The 16,215-nt window shown below is 36.1% G+C and overlaps 1 protein-coding gene across 1 annotated transcript; it reads right to left on the reverse strand.

The window, feature by feature from the left end:
- Positions 1 to 12,808: 12,808 nt before the first annotated feature.
- On the reverse strand, positions 12,809 to 15,383 carry LOC103412040 (cation/H(+) antiporter 15-like). The gene is made up of 3 exons (XM_029099159.2): positions 15,270 to 15,383; positions 14,115 to 15,152; positions 12,809 to 14,020 (listed from the first exon to the last, which is right to left on the reverse strand). Exons 1-3 carry the CDS (start codon positions 15,381 to 15,383, stop codon positions 12,809 to 12,811), a joined length of 2,364 nt encoding a protein of 787 aa, XP_028954992.2.
- Between the last annotated feature and the right edge of the window lie 832 nt (positions 15,384 to 16,215).

A 16,215-nucleotide genomic window follows, 5' to 3' on the forward strand; every position in this document is an offset into this window, starting at 1 on the left:
TATAGGGTCAAGGAGTTTAGTTGTAAAAAATCATCAAAATCGGAGTTAAAATAACCGTTAAATCGTGATTTTTTGTTTTATAACCGTAGAAAAGTTTTGTCTCATTACTTGATCTCTGAATGTTTTTTTTTGTGATTTTTGGCGTATACGATCTCGAAGAATATACAAACAAGTTTGACGGTTGGATCGTTAAAATTAGTTTCATAGAATTCGTATCCCATCAAAACAATAGATTCACTAACACTTAGAGTTAATTTATACTTTCATTAAGTATAACATAAGATTTTGTGGCATCCACTTGTGTAAATATTTTCAATTGACGATCAAATTCATTCATTGTATTCGTATAGGGTCAATGAGTGTAGTTGTAAAAAATCATCAAAATCGGAGTTAAAATAACCGTTAAATCGTGAATTTTTGTTTTATAACCGTCGAAAAGATTTGTCTCATTACTTGATCTCTGAATGTTTTTTTTTGTAATTTTTGGCGTATGCGATCTCGAAGAATATACAAATAGGTTTGACGGTTGGATCGTTAAAATTAGTTTCATAGAATTCGTATCCCATCAAAACAATAGATTCACTAACCCACAGAGTTTATTTATACTTTCATTAAGTATAACATAAGATTTTGTGGCATCCACTTGTGTAAATATTTTAAATTGACGATCAAATACATTCATCGTATTCGTATAGGGTCAAGGAGTGTAGTTAAAAAAAATCATCAAAATCGGAGATAAAATAACCGTTAAATTGTGATTTTTTGTTTTATAACCGTCGAAAAGATTTGTCTCATTACTTGATCTCTGAATGTTTGTTTTTTGTGATTTTTGGCGTATGCGATCTCGAAGTAAATACAAACAAGTTTGACGGTTGGATCGTTAAAATTAGTTTCATAGAATTCGTATCCCATCAAAACAATAGATTCACTAACACTTAGAGTTTATTTATATTTTCATTAAGTATAACATAAGATTTTGTGGTATCCACTTGTGTAAATATTTTAAATTGAAGATCGAATTTATTCATTGTATTCGTATAGGGTCAAGGAGTTTAGTTGTAAGGAGTTTAGTTGTAAAAAATCATCAAAATCGGAGTTAAAATAACCGTTAAATCGTGATTTTTTGTTTTATAACCGTCGAAAAGTTTTGTCTCATTACTTGATCTCTGAATGTTTGTTTTTTGTGATTTTTGGCGTATGCGATCTCGAAGAATATACAAACAATTTTGACGGTTGGATCATTAAAATTAGTTTTATAGAATTCGTATCCCATCAAAACAATAGATTCACTAACACTTCGAGTTTATTTATACTTTCATTAAGTATAACATAAGATTTTGTGGCATCCACTTGTGTAAATATTTTAAATTGACGATCAAATTCATTCATTGTATTCGTATAGGGTCAAGGATTGTAGATGTAAAAAATCATCAAAATCGGAGATAAAATAACCGTTAAATCGTGATTTTTTGTTTTCTAACAGTCGAAAAGTTTTGTCTCATTACTTGATCTCTGAATGTTTGTTTTCTGTGATTTTAGGGGTATGTGATCTCGAAGCATATACAAACAAGTTTGACGGTTGGATCGTTAAAATTAGTTTCATAGAATTCGTATCCCATCAAAACAATAGATTCACTAACATTTAGAGTTTATTTAAATTTTCATTAAGTATAACATAAGATTTTGTGGCATCCCCTTGTGTAAATATTTTAAATTGACGATCAAATTCATTCATTGTATTCGTATAGGGTCAAGGAGTGTAGTTGTAAAAAAATCATCAAAATTGGAGTTAAAATAACCGTTAAATCGTGATTTTTTGTTTTATAACCGTCAAAAAGTTTATTCTCTTTACTTGACCTCTAAATGTTTTTTTTTGTGATTTTTGGCGTATGCGATCACGAAGAATATACAAACAAGTTTGACGGTTGGATCGTTAAAATTAGTTTCATAGAATTCGTATCTCATCAAAACAAATGATTCACTAACACACAGAGTTTATTTATACTTTCATTAAATATAACATAAGATTTTGTGGCATCCACTTGTGTAAATATTTTAAATTGACGATCATATTCATTCTTCGTATTCGTATAGGGTCAAGGAGTGCAGTTGAAAAAAATCATCAAAATCGGAGTTAAAATAGCCGTTCAATCATAATTTTTTGTTTTATAACCGTCGAAAAGTTTTGTCTCATTACTTGATCTCTGAATGTTTGTTTTTTGTGATTTTTGGCGTATGCGATCTCGAAGCATATACAAACAAGTTTGACGGTTGGATCGTTAAAATTAGTTTCATAGAATTCGTATCCCATCAAAACAATAGATTCACTAACATTTAGAGTTTATTTAAATTTTCATTAAGTATAACATAAGATTTTGTGGCATCCCCTTGTGTAAATATTTTAAATTGACGATCAAATTCATTCATTGTATTCGTATAGGGTCAAGGAGTGTAGTTGTAAAAAATCATCAAAATCGGAGTTAAAATAACCGTTAAATCGTGATTTTTTGTTTTATAACCGTCGAAAAGTTTTGTCTCATTACTTGATCTCTGAATTTTTTTTTTTTGTGATTTTTGGGGTATACAATCTCGAAGTATATACAAACAAGTTTGATGTTTGGATCGTTAAAATTAGTTTCATAGAATTTGTATCCCATCAACACAATAGATTCACTAACACTTAGAGTTTATTTATACTTTCATTAAGTATAACATAAGATTTTTTGGTATCCACTTGTGTAAATATTTTAAATTGACGATCATATTTATTCATTGTATTCGTATAGGGTCAAGGAGTTTAGTTGTAAAAAATCATCAAAATCGGAGTTAAAATAACCGTTACATCGTGATTTTTTGTTTTATAACCGTAAAAAAGTTTTGTCTCATTACTTGATCTCTGAATGTTTTTTTTTGTGATTTTTGGCGTATGCGATCTCGAAGAATATACAAACAAGTTTGACGGTTGGATCGTTAAAATTAGTTTCATAGAATTCGTATCCCATCAAAACAATAGATTCACTAACACTTAGAGTTTATTTATACTTTCATTAAGTATAACATAAGATTTTGTGGTATCCACTTGTGTAAATATTTTAAATTGACGATCAAATTCATTCATTGTATTCGTATAGGGTCAATGAGTGTAATTGTAAAAAATCATCAAAATCGGAGTTAAAATAACCGTTAAATCGTGATTTTTTGTTTTATAACCGTCGAAAAGATTTGTCTCATTACTTGATCTCTGAATGTTTTTTTTTGTGATTTTTGGCGTATACGATCTCGAAGAATATACAAACAAGTTTGACGGTTGGATCGTTAAAATTAGTTTCATAGAATTTGTATCTCATCAAAACAATAGATTCACTAACACACAGAGTTTATTTATACTTTCATTAAGTATAACATAAGATTTTGTGGCATCCACTTGTGTAAATATTTTAAATTGACGATCAAATTCATTCTTCGTATTCGTATAGGGTCAAGGAGTGTAGTTGAAAAAAATCATCAAAATCGGAGTTAAAATAACAGTTAAATCGTAATTTTTTGTTTTATAACCGTCGAAAAGTTTTGTCTCATTACTTAATCTATGAATGTTTGTTTTTTGTGATTTTTGGCGTATGCGATCTCGAAGCATATACAAAAACGTTTGAAGGATGTATCGTTAAAATTAGTTTCATAGAATTCGTATCCCATCAAAACAATAGATTCACTAACGCTTAGAGTTTATTTATACTTTCATTAAGTATAACATAAGATTTTGTGGTATCCACTTGTGTAAATATTTTAAATTGACGATCAAATTCATTCATTGTATTTGTATAGGGTCGAGGAGTTTAGTTGTAAAAAATCATCAAAATCGGAGTTAAAATAATCGTTAAATCGTGATTTTTTGTTTTATAACCGTCAAAAAGTTTATTCTCATTACTTGACCTCTAAATGTTTTTTTTTGTGATTTTTGGCGTATGCGATCACGAAGAATATACAAACAAGTTTGACGGTTGGATCGTTAAAATTAGTTTCATAGAATTCGTATCTCATCAAAACAAATGATTCACTAACACACAGAGTTTATTTATACTTTCATTAAATATAACATAAGATTTTGTGGCATCCACTTGTGTAAATATTTTAAATTGACGATCATATTCATTCTTCGTATTCATATAGGGTCAAGGAGTGCAGTTGAAAAAAATCATCAAAATCGGAGTTAAAATAGCCGTTCAATCATAATTTTTTGTTTTATAACCGTCGAAAAGTTTTGTCTCATTACTTGATCTCTGAATGTTTGTTTTTTGTGATTTTTGGCGTATGCGATCTCGAAGCATATACAAACAAGTTTGACGGTTGGATCGTTAAAATTAGTTTCATAGAATTCGTATCCCATCAAAACAATAGATTCACTAACATTTAGAGTTTATTTATACTTTCATTAAGTATAACATAAGATTTTGTGGTATCCACTTGTGTAAATATTTTAAATTGACGGTAAAATTCATTCATTGTATTCGTATAGGGTCAAGGAGTTTAGTTGCAAAAAATCATCAAATTCGTAGTGAAAATAACGGTTAAATCGTGATTTTTTGTTTTATAACCGTCGAAATGTTTTATCTCATTACTTGATCTCTGAATGTTTGTTTTTTGTGATTTTTGGCGTATGCGATATCGAAGTATATACAAACAAGTTTGACTGTTGGATCGTTAAAATTAGTTTCATAGAATTCGTATCCCATCAAAACAATAGATTCACTAACACTTACAGTTTATTTATAGTTAATATTTTGGGAGTATAATTATTATAGTATATATAATTATTATAATTATTTTAGTTAATATTTTGGCGGTATAATTATTTTAGTTAATATTTTGGGGGTATAATTATTATAGTATATATAATTATTATAGTTAATTTAATATATATATATATATATATATAATTATTATAGTTTTTAACTTTTTAGGGGTATAAAATTGTTAAATTAATATATATAATTATTATAGTATTTTTTAGGGTTATAAAATTATTAAATTAATATTCTACTTATTGTGTATCGTGTTACCCACATGTATACCCGAACCAACCCGTTATCTTAACAGGTGCTTATCGGGTTACCCGATAACACCCGATTCGTTATCGTGTCGACCCGAACACCTGTTAATTTCGTTTCGTATCGTGTCGAGTTATCGGGTCGTGTCAGGAATTGCCATGCCTAGTTGGGGTAGCATGGGGCGACTCGACTTGGCGCAACTTCATGTTTTAGCTCACGCGATTCGAGGGTTAAAAAATGCGGCTCGACTTGGCCCAACTTCAAGTCGCAGCTCACGCGATTCGAGGGTTAGAAAATCTCTTTCTGTTTTTGCTTTATCACACAAATCCAGATCACAACAATTATAACAGCAGTAATATAATATAATATAATTATGAATAATAATTTAAACTGAATATATAATTTTAAAACGAAAATTAGATTTCATGCTCAATAGTGACTGTTTCATGCCATTAAGTTGAAAAAAAATATCCACATTTAGGCCCTGTTTTAGAACCTGGGTTGTTGCGAAGATGAATCTTGTAAATAGGTTTGTGGCAAAAAAATCTTCAATTCTTTAGCACAGTGACATGAGCATGCTGATAACGTATTGTAACCTATTTTATTGAAGGGATAGAGAAGGTGTGACATAGAGGGATAGAGAAGGACTTGAGGAATTGTGTGTGTGATATTCCTCATGCCTGGTGCGTTTATTTATTGTAAACTGAATAGGATTTTTTGCTTAGCAAATAATATAATCATAAAAGAATAAGATATTCTAGTATTTTAAATACAATCTACTAGTAATTTACATAACCACACATATACTGTCACATCCCGGCCCGGGTCCACCATCGTAGCATGATATTGTCCGCTTTGGGCTTACTATTCCCTCACGGTTTTGTTTTTGGGAACTCACGAGCAACTTCCCGGTGATATTCCTCATGCCTGGTGCGTTTATTTATTGTAAACTGAATAAGATTTTTCTCTTAGCAAATAATATAATCATAAAAGAATAAGATATTCTAGTATTTTAAATACAATCTACTAGTAATTTACATAACCACACATATACTGTCACATCCCGGCCCGGGTCCACCATCGTAGCATGATATTGTCTGCTTTGGGCTTACCATTCCCCCACGATTTTGTTTTTGGGAACTCACGAGCAACTTCCCAGTGGGTCACCCATCATGGGAGTGACCTGGCCTCCTTCTCGCTTAACTTCGGAGTTCCTACGGAACCCGAAGCCAGTGAGCTCCCAAAAGGCCTCGTGCTAGGTAGGGATTGGAATATACATTTAAGGATCACTCCCCTGGGTGATGTGGGATGTTACAATCCACCCCCCTTAGGGGCCCGACGTCCTCGTCAGCACACTTCCGACCAGGGATTGGCTCTGATACCATTTGTCATATCCCGGCCCGGGTCCACCACATCCCGGGCCCATTCCACCACCGTAGAACGATATTGTCCGCTTTGGGCTTACCATTCCCTCACTGTTTTGTTTTTGGAAACTCACGAGCAACTTCCCAGTGGGTCACCCATCCTGGGAGTGCTCTGGCCTCCTTCTCGCTTAACTTCGGAGTTCCTACAGAACCCGAAGCCAATGAGCTCCTAAAAGGTCTCGTGCTAGGTAGGGATGCGAATATACATTTAAGGATCACTCTCCTGGGCGATGTGGGATGTTACATATACTATAATATCATAATATTACAACAATTAAATGTTTTTCATAAAAATTTTGTTTTTCTTAAGCCTCATTAAAACACAAAATTTTAATTAAAAAATAATGAATTAAATAATAAATAGTAAAAACTCCCATACACGGCAAGAGGCTAGTTTGAATAATAATAATCATGCTTATGCCTTATTTTCCCTAATTCATCAGGGTATGTGGACGTCACTTGTAACTTTCTTTAGCGGTTTTGCTTTTATATTTTATTTGCTGATGATTTTTTCAGCTATTCGTGAATATACCTAATCAAACGTATTTGATCACTTCAAGACTTTTGTGGCTACAGTTCGTAATATGTTTCATATTACCATTAAGGTCCTCTAAAGCTTCCTTCTACCTCAGAGTCTAGTAAGATGATTTTTTGTAAGTTCCTTTTTTGTTCGTTTCTCTTAACTTATATTTTGACTTAGTAGTACAAGGATTTTCCCTAGTGATGGGGTTTTGATTCGTTAAATCTACATGATATGGTGAACACTTTATTTTCTGTTTGTTATTGATGTGTAGGATTTTAACCATGTTTAATTAATTGTTAGTTTAAATTTGGCTTAGTCATTTAAGTTAAAACCTATTCTATCCCCCCTCTAGGCTAATTAATATTTATTCTTGAATTTTCAATTGGCACCAGGTCCCAAGACATCAATAGTGAAATATTTGTGACAACTAGGATGAATTGTGTTGTGGGCCCAGTTCTCCATCCACTGTACTTCGATGACGACAACTTTGATGCGAGGAAGATGAAAATAAAATTTTTTATGTGAGCACTAAATGTAATATTTTCCAGACATTTTATATGTTAAATTTAGAAATTAGAGTTTAAGTGTCTGTGCGTATTCAAGGATGACAAGACATATATACCTTAAAATACAATTTATCAAAAGCTTGATTATTTTACTTTACAGTTAATTATTCTCAAACTAACAAAAGTATATTATATCAAAAGCAATAACACTACCACATTGTTCACACAATTGAAATACATCTTTATTATTCCGCATAAGAAAGTATTTATAGAAAAGAAATACAAGCCTAATTGAATAAGTAACCAAATTAAATGAGTAAACCTAATTCCTTCAACAAGGAAACCTACACATTATTTTGTAGGTAGGAAATAAAATACAATCCCATATTTACCAATCTCAATAAGTTTTTATTACCTAATTCTCCAACACAAATTATTCCAAGATACATCCCATTTTCTCTCTCAATCAAGAATAATAATCCAAAAGGCGACCTTGTTGCACAACTAGAACGGATGTACTTGCTGTAAGGTTTGAAGATACCAATGCATCTCCAAGAAATCCAAGGTCATTGGAGTCGATGCCATCGAGTAACGTCGTGGTGACCTCTGATATATTTCCATGCCTTCTTCCTACTATGTACATATCATACTCACCTTCCATTGAGCTTATTAGTGAGAGAATTTGTTCCCACCTAGTCACCGATTTCTCTAAAAGTTTTATGGAGGCATCATTCATTGACATCAGCCTAAACTCATCCAAGTACAACTCATCCAGTTTTTTTTCCCTCCCAGTGCTTGCCATTGCCTTCAGAATTCCACCAGTACCATCTTCATCGTCGTCGTCTTCGTCATCATCATCACCATGATCATCCTCAGAGCACAAGTTTGATGCATTTTTACTCATGATGTTAAACGATATGACTGTTAGGCTAGTCCTAGGATGTCCAGCCATGCGACCCGCATACGCTAATGCCTCACGGTCATCTACCCCTCCAAAGAAGAGCATGGAATAGCAGCATCAACGGTTAGAGTAGTTGGATGCACCGAGGCCTCGATCCACAAAAACACCCACTGAGCACCGAGCATTTGCGATCAAGTTGTTGTTGAGGCTCTTTAGATGTGAGTTGTTTGCATCTGGTGCCACTCCTCCAACCAATGTGGTGGATTTATTGTGGAACGGGATGATTATTATGGCGACGCGATTCTCCTCAGCTAGGTTGCATATATCCGTCTTCGCTCACGTCTTTTGCGCTCCTGATGATCCAATCCTTGGGCTTTCTGGAAAGTGGTTTGAAATTCAGGGTTTTGAACTTCAGCTCAATCTATGCACAAGGAGATCAGCGATGAAATTTCACCTTCGTTCATGCTTCAAAATAACTAATTTGAATTAGGAAGCTTCCACAAGCTGAGCGAGGGAAGTAGAAGACGAAGAAGAAGGCTGAGGTTGGTCAGACGTCCCAGATCTCAAAAACCCAGAAAACCACACCAACTCAACACTCTATCCCACGACTTCCCAGATCTCAGGACTCTCAGGGACTCTCTGGAGGAAGATAAGGACCCTCGGACCCGCTGTTCGCCGAAGCCGGTCGAGCTACCGTTTCTATTGTCTCTCATCGAATTCAATCGAACAGAGAGAGTTTGAGCGGTTGGGGGTAGATCCACTATCCAAGCCCAGATCTTTCTTTGCAACGGCGCCGGTTCAAGGGGAGGAGAATGGTGGGTCGCCGGGTAGGGTTCAATCGTTGGATGATCTGGCGGGTACAGTCAATGAGGTTAGGTCGGACGGGAGAGTCCCCTTGGTGGCTTCGTGGTCCCCCACACACGTTGGGGATACTGGGAATAGCGCGGAGGATTGTTTGTGCTTAGTCGTCAGCATTTGCAAGTGGATTTACAGTCACTGCTCACCTATGCTGTAAACATGCCAAGCAAAAAGCAAAAGTGGAATAAAAGAAAGAAGAAAGAGATGGAGAGTAACGTGCAATCCGCTGTCAAGTGGGCTTGCTGGATAAAGGAACAGAATAGAAAAAGAAAAAGATCATGATGTTGTTGAGAAAATGTTTCAGAAAAAGAAAAAGAGGAAGAGTGGGAAACAAAAGCAGAAAGAAAAGCGAAAAGCAAAAGCAGAAAGCAAAATAAGATAAAAAAAAACAGACATAATTACGATGGTGATGGCATGCAAAAAAGGGAATTATGGGCGTGACCCATTGAGCAGAGAGTTGGATTTATTTTTGAATGATGTAATTTATTTTTCTTATCTTTCGGAAAGATCTGTATAACCCCATCAAAGGGTAATCATAAAAAAAAAAAAGTACGTCCAGTACTCCAAATTTATTCGACACCCTGCCGCTATTATCACCAACCAGGTGATCAAAAGTACGCCCAGTACTCCAAAATTATTCGGCAGCCTGCCGCTATTATCACCAACCAGGCGATCAAAAGTACGTCCAGTACTCCAAAACTATACATGAGCATCACTCATGTCAATCATACATAAACATTCATGAACATCACTCATGTCAATCATATATAAACATTCATGACCATCATTCATGTCTACATTCATGACCATTACTCATGTCAACATTCATGAGCATCACTCATGTCAAACAACATAAACATTCATGAACATCACTCATGTCAAACAACATAAACATTCATGAGCATCACTCATGTCAATCAGCTTCGAAAGCTTCATTTACAGAGCTCCGGCTTCGAGAGTTCCAGCTTCAAAAGCTTCATTTACAAAAGCTCCAGCTTCAAAGCTTCACTTGCAAAGCTTTACCTACAAAGCTTCAGTGCATGGTATACAAATACCGCCTCCGAACAACAGCCACTTTGGCCCATACATGGATTGAATTTCAAGTCTCCAGCCAACATCTTCTATTAACTGAAGACTTGGGGGACTGCACTATGTACCAATATATTGGGCTTCCGTAACTAGGCCTCATGAAAAATACTTGGGGGACTTAGCCCATTATTTATGTATTGAGGAGCGAGCCCTTATTCTATGAAAGGGACTCCCTCACTTTCATTAGAGAGCACCCATTATTCATGTACTAAGGAGCGAGCCCTTATTTTATAAAAGGGACTCCCTCACCACATTAGAGAGCATCGCCGCCTGCTGAGCAACCACCTCACCGCGAGTATCACTCCTAACCCATCACTTATGTATTAAGGAGCGAGCCCTTATTCTATAAAAGGGACTCCCTCACCATCATTAGAGAGCATCGCCGCCAGCTGAGCAACCGCCTCGCCGCGAGTATCACTCCTAACCCATCACTTATGTATTGAGGAGCGATCCCTTATTTTATAAAAGGGACTCCCTCACCATCATTAGAGAGCATCGCCGCCTACTGAGCAACCGCTTCGCTGCGAGCATCAACTCTAGCCCATCATTTATGTATTGAGGAGCGAGCCCTTATTCTATAAAAGGGACTCCCTCACCTCCAACGCCACAAGCCGAGCCAACCAAGGCAACATAAGCCACAAGCAGAGCAGCCTCGCAACATGTGCTACTTCTAGTTGAGCATCATTTCAGATTGGGCACCGCCTCATATCGAGTATCAGTTCTAGACGACATCTAGTTACTTCGGCCCACACATGGACTGAATTTCAAGTCTCCAGCCAAAAGACTTTCTTGACTGAAGACTTGGGGGACTACTGTTTGTACCATACTTAGGGCCTCCGTATTTAGATCTCTTATAAATACTCGGGGGACTCAAATGTAATTATGTAATAAATGAAGGGGCAAATATGTAATAAGTGAGGAGCCCTTATTCTATAAAAGGGCCTCCTCACCCTCACAAACAAAAAGCCTCTAATCCCCTAAAGAGCTCTCTCACCCTCAGAAGCTCTCTCTCCCTCACAACCCTCTCACAAACAGAGAAATACAATATCAGTGTGGACGTAGCCCAAACATTGGGGTGAACCACGATACATCTTGTGTTCTTTACTTTCTTGCAAATTCACGGTCGGATTTACGTTGTTCCAAGACCCCTCCGGTTTTGTGCATCAACAATTTTAAATACAATCTACTAGTAATTTACACAACCACACATATACTATAATATCATAATATTACAACAATTAAATGTTTTTCATCAAAATTTTTGTTTTCTTAAGCCTCATCAAAACAAAAAATTTTAATTAAAAAATAATGAATTAAATAATAAATAATAAAAACTCTCATGCGCGGCAAGAGGCTAGTTTGAATAATAATAATAATCATGCTTCTGCCTTATTTTCCCTAATTCATCAGGCTATGTGGACGTCACCTGTTACTTTCTTTAGCGGTTTTTCTTTTATATTTTATTTGCTGATGATTTTTTCAGCTATTCGTGAATATACCTAATCAAACGTATTTGATCACTTCAAGACTTTTGTGGCTACAGTTCGTAATATGTTTCATATTACCATTAAGGTCCTCTAAAGCTGCCTTCTACCTCAGAGTCTAGTAAGATGATTTTTGTAAGTTCCTTTTATGTTCGTTTCTCTTAACTTATATGTTGACTTAGTAGTACAAGGATTTTCCCTAGTGATGGGGTTTTGATTCGTTAAATCTACATGATATGGTGAACACTTTATTTTCTGTTTGTTATTGATGTGTAGGATTTTAACCATGTTTAATTAATTGTTAGTTTAAATTTGGCCTAGTCATTTAAGTTAAAACCTATTCGATCCCCCTCTAGGCTAATTAATATTTATTCTTGAATTTTCAATTGGCACCAGGTCCCAAGACATCAATAGTGACATATTTGTGACAACTAGGATGAATAGTGTTGTGGGCCCAGTTCTCCATCCACTGTACTTCGATGACGACAGCTTTGATGCGAGGAAGAAGAAAATAAAAAAATTTATGTGAGCACTAAAGGTAATGTTTTAGGGGCATTTTACATGTTAAATTTATAATTTAGAATTTAAGTGTCTGTGCGTATTCAAGAATGACAATACATATATACCTTAAAATACAATTTATCCAAAGCTTGATTATTTTACTTTACAGTTAATTATTCTCAAACTACAACAAAAGTATATTATATCAAAAGCAATAACACTACCACATTGTTCACACAATTGAAATACATCTTTATTATTCCGCATAAGAAAGTATTTATAGAAAAGAAATACAAGCCTAATTGAATAAGTAACCAAATTAAATGAGTAAACCTAATTCCTTCAACAAGGAAACCTACACATTATTTTGTAGGTAGGAAATAAAATACAATCCCATATTTACCAATCTCAATAAGTTTTTATTACCTAATTCTCCAACACAAATTATTCCAAGATACATCCCATTTTCTCTCTCAATCAAGAATAATAATCCAAAAGGCGACCTTGTTGCACAACTAGAACGGATGTAATTGCTGTAAGGTTTGAAGATACCAATGCATCTCCAAGAAATCCAAGGTCATTGGAGTCGATGCCATCGAGTAACGTCGTGGTGACCTCTGATATATTTCCATGCCTTCTTCCTACTATGTACATATCATACTCACCTTCCATTGAGCTTATTAGTGAGAGAATTTGTTCCCACCTAGTCACCGATTTCTCTAAAAGTTTTATGGAGGCATCATTCATTGACATCAGCCTAAACTCATCCAAGTACAACTCATCCAGTTTTTTTTCCCTCCCAGTGCTTGCCATTGCCTTCAGAATTCCACCAGTACCATCTTCATCGTCATCGTCTTCGTCATCATCATCACCATGATCATCCTCAGAGCACAAGTTTGATGCATTTTTACTCATGATGTTAAACGATATGACTGTTAGGCTAGTCCTAGGATGTCCAGCCATGCGACCCGCATACGCTAATGCCTCACGGTCATCTACCCCTCCAAAGAAGAGCATGGAATAGCAGCATCGACGGTAAGAGTCGTTGGATGCACCGAGGCCTCGATCCACAAAAACACCCACAGAGCACCGAGCATTTGCGATCAAGTTGTTGTTGAGGCTCTTTAGATGTGAGTTGTTTGCATCTGGTGCCACTCCTCCAACCAATGTGGTGGATTTATTGTGGAACGGGATGATTATTATGGCGACGCGATTCTCCTCAGCCAGGTTGCATATATCCTGGTGCATCGTGGAGTATTGAGACACCGCCGTGAGTGTTTGCATCGTGACACATTCTCTTTGTTGGGCATATGCTTCAAAAGCATTTGAGGGGGACGAGTTGTCGGGAGAATATACATCATTGGTCTTACAAGCATCGTGCACTACCAACATCGCCGAAGTATGCCCCGTTAGTTCCACAAGGTGGACAGCAAGAACATGAAGAGGGGATTTATTGGTTGGATTAGAAGCCTCGAGGAGGTTGATAATGCCTGGCACATTGCGTGAGTTGTGAGCACATGCAAGGATTCGAAGCTCGTTGTTAGATCCTACGCTTACTACATTTCTCTCTTTGTATTGCACGAAAGGCCTAGCACTGGACTTGTAAAAAATTGCTAGAAGCGGACCAACTACAAATGTCATTACCCAAATTGCCAGCACCATTACTCCGAAGGTTTGTTTGTTCAACGCCTAGACATATACATGTATATACGACATATTATTTGTCATTCTTTCATGAATTATTCAAAGGCATTACGCATGCATAAAGTCATATGTTACGTACCTTTACTTCCCGACCGGTGTTGAGTATAATAAGTGTCAATAAGCCCTTGGTGTTCATGAGCACTCCAAGAGCCAAACTATCCCGAAATGACATTTTGTTTACTAAGCCGGCAACCAAAGTGCTCAGTGTCTTAGCTGCAAAAGCTAAGATGACAACCCCCCCTACACGATATATGTCCGTCCCAGTTTTTTTCTCCGATGGATAAACGGAACTGAGAATATCCACATAGTTGAGTCTACTCCCATTGATACAGAAGTAGAGAGGCAACAGAATCCCAGGCACAAAACTTCCCACCTTCTTATTAAGATTGTTTGAAAACTCTCCTCTAGGCATGATAGCTCCAAACATAAAAGACCCTACGATAGAATGAGACCCACATGCATCGGTAATGTACCCACAAAGCACCACCCCGGCTAGAACAAAGCATTCAAGTTGACCGTAGTCGCCATCGTCTTGTACTTTGTCACGAATTCGGTCAACAATCTGTGACAGAAGAGGACGTACGATAAAAATGCATAGCCCTATAAAAAGCAAGGTGAGTCCCACCGAAATTGTCTGGAAGTTGTTGACTATGGCCATTACGAGCAAAAGAAGAAACCAGGAGCATAAGTCGGAGATAACAGAGGCAGATAACGCAAGTCCTCCGACAGCAGAGTAGAGAAGTTTGAGGTCTGTGAGGATTCGGGCAAGGTCTGGGAAGTTGGTGGTGGCAAGAGCAACGCCCCAGAACCACGGGCCGTTCACAGTGGGAAATTTTTGTCCATCCTTGCCTTTTGTTTCTTCGACAAAATCTTTGAGGAGCACATATCGACATAAGGCCCAACCAACAAGGACGGAAAAGACAATGCCGGCGAGCGCAATGCTAAGAGCTTTCTTTCCAGCTCGTAAAACTGGTTTTAAATCAAGCTCTAAACCCACCAGGAACATGTGGTAAACGAGGGCCAAGTTTCCGATGGTCTCGATAATCTTCACGGTACTGTAAGGAAATACGGCTGGTACAACTCTACCCCAATTACTCGTACTCGTCAACATTCCACCCTGAAAGTTTGTAACGTGTAAAATGGTGTATATACTACTTACATGTTTTCGTTAATAATAACAACAGATGTAAGAAAAAAATAACAAGAGAGGAATAAGGAAGGATGTACTGCTTACAAGAATCTCAGCAACAATGCGTGGTTGATGCAAGGGTTTTAAGGCGACCATAAAAATACGAGTGCTGAAGACGGCAATGCTCAGTTTTATAACAAGAACTGAAAGAGCTGACATAAAGGGGTTGTGTGCTCGCCATAGTCCTGTTGGGGATATCGTTTTATTGAAGCATACCACAATTAAATCTTTTGTGTTACTGGATATTACAAAATCTTCCCCACCAACACTCCCAGTCAACTTAAAATAAGACATTATGTATAATATACTTCTCTAATCCTTCTGGTCTTTACCTAAGGAGAAACCCCATCTCAGAGAGAAACGGATATATATATATATATATATGTATGTATGTATGTATGTATGTATGTATGCATGTATACACACAGTACAAACTTTCTTGCAAGTCGCAATGGCAGGGATGGAGGAAAGGGAAGGCTCCCAAAGAAAACAAAAGCTACATGAAGTGGTTTTGGTGTAATATACGGCGTAAAATTGTTCGGTTATTTTGTAGTCGTTTCTAGTACAGTTAATTTTTATTGGATCGTCTCTAGTATAGTTAAACATCATTGGTCATCCTGGCTCCTCTCTTCTATACAGTTTTCTTTCTTTCTTTTTTTTTTTTTTTTTTTTTTCATATAACTATAATTAGTAACGAGGTGTTCGTTGGTCTTATTCAGTACAACGGCTTCATTTACCCAAGTAACCGAACTAACCATAAACAGTTCGATATATTTTTTCTATGTTTTAATTAACTAAAAAAACAAAATAAAAAAGCATCCAACCGAAAAAAGGTGAGTACAATAATAAACAATAAAAAAATCTTATCCTATTAAATTATGTTGTATGAATCCTTAAATGTTTTGTCCCAAGTGTTCTGTTAGTTCTAACTATTTCATGTCTTTTCTTAAAGTCTATTTCCAAGTTTTCCTAGATCTTTCTCTATCCTTTT

Source organism: Malus domestica, chromosome 02 (assembly GCF_042453785.1).
Source record: "Malus domestica chromosome 02, GDT2T_hap1".
Lineage (NCBI taxonomy): Eukaryota > Viridiplantae > Streptophyta > Magnoliopsida > Rosales > Rosaceae > Malus > Malus domestica.

What these genes read in the sequence shown, in the direction of transcription:
- LOC103412040 (XM_029099159.2), bottom strand. Translation starts at nt 15,383, where the DNA reads ATGTCAGCTCTTTCAGTTCTTGTTATAAAACTGAGCATTGCCGTCTTC. An exon ending in GCATTGTTGCTGAGATTCTT is followed by an intron (nt 15,153 to 15,269) that starts GTAAGCAGTACA and finishes ACAAACTTTCAG; the next exon opens with GGTGGAATGTTGACGAGTAC. An exon ending in ACACCGGTCGGGAAGTAAAG is followed by an intron (nt 14,021 to 14,114) that starts GTACGTAACATA and finishes GTATATGTCTAG; the next exon opens with GCGTTGAACAAACAAACCTT.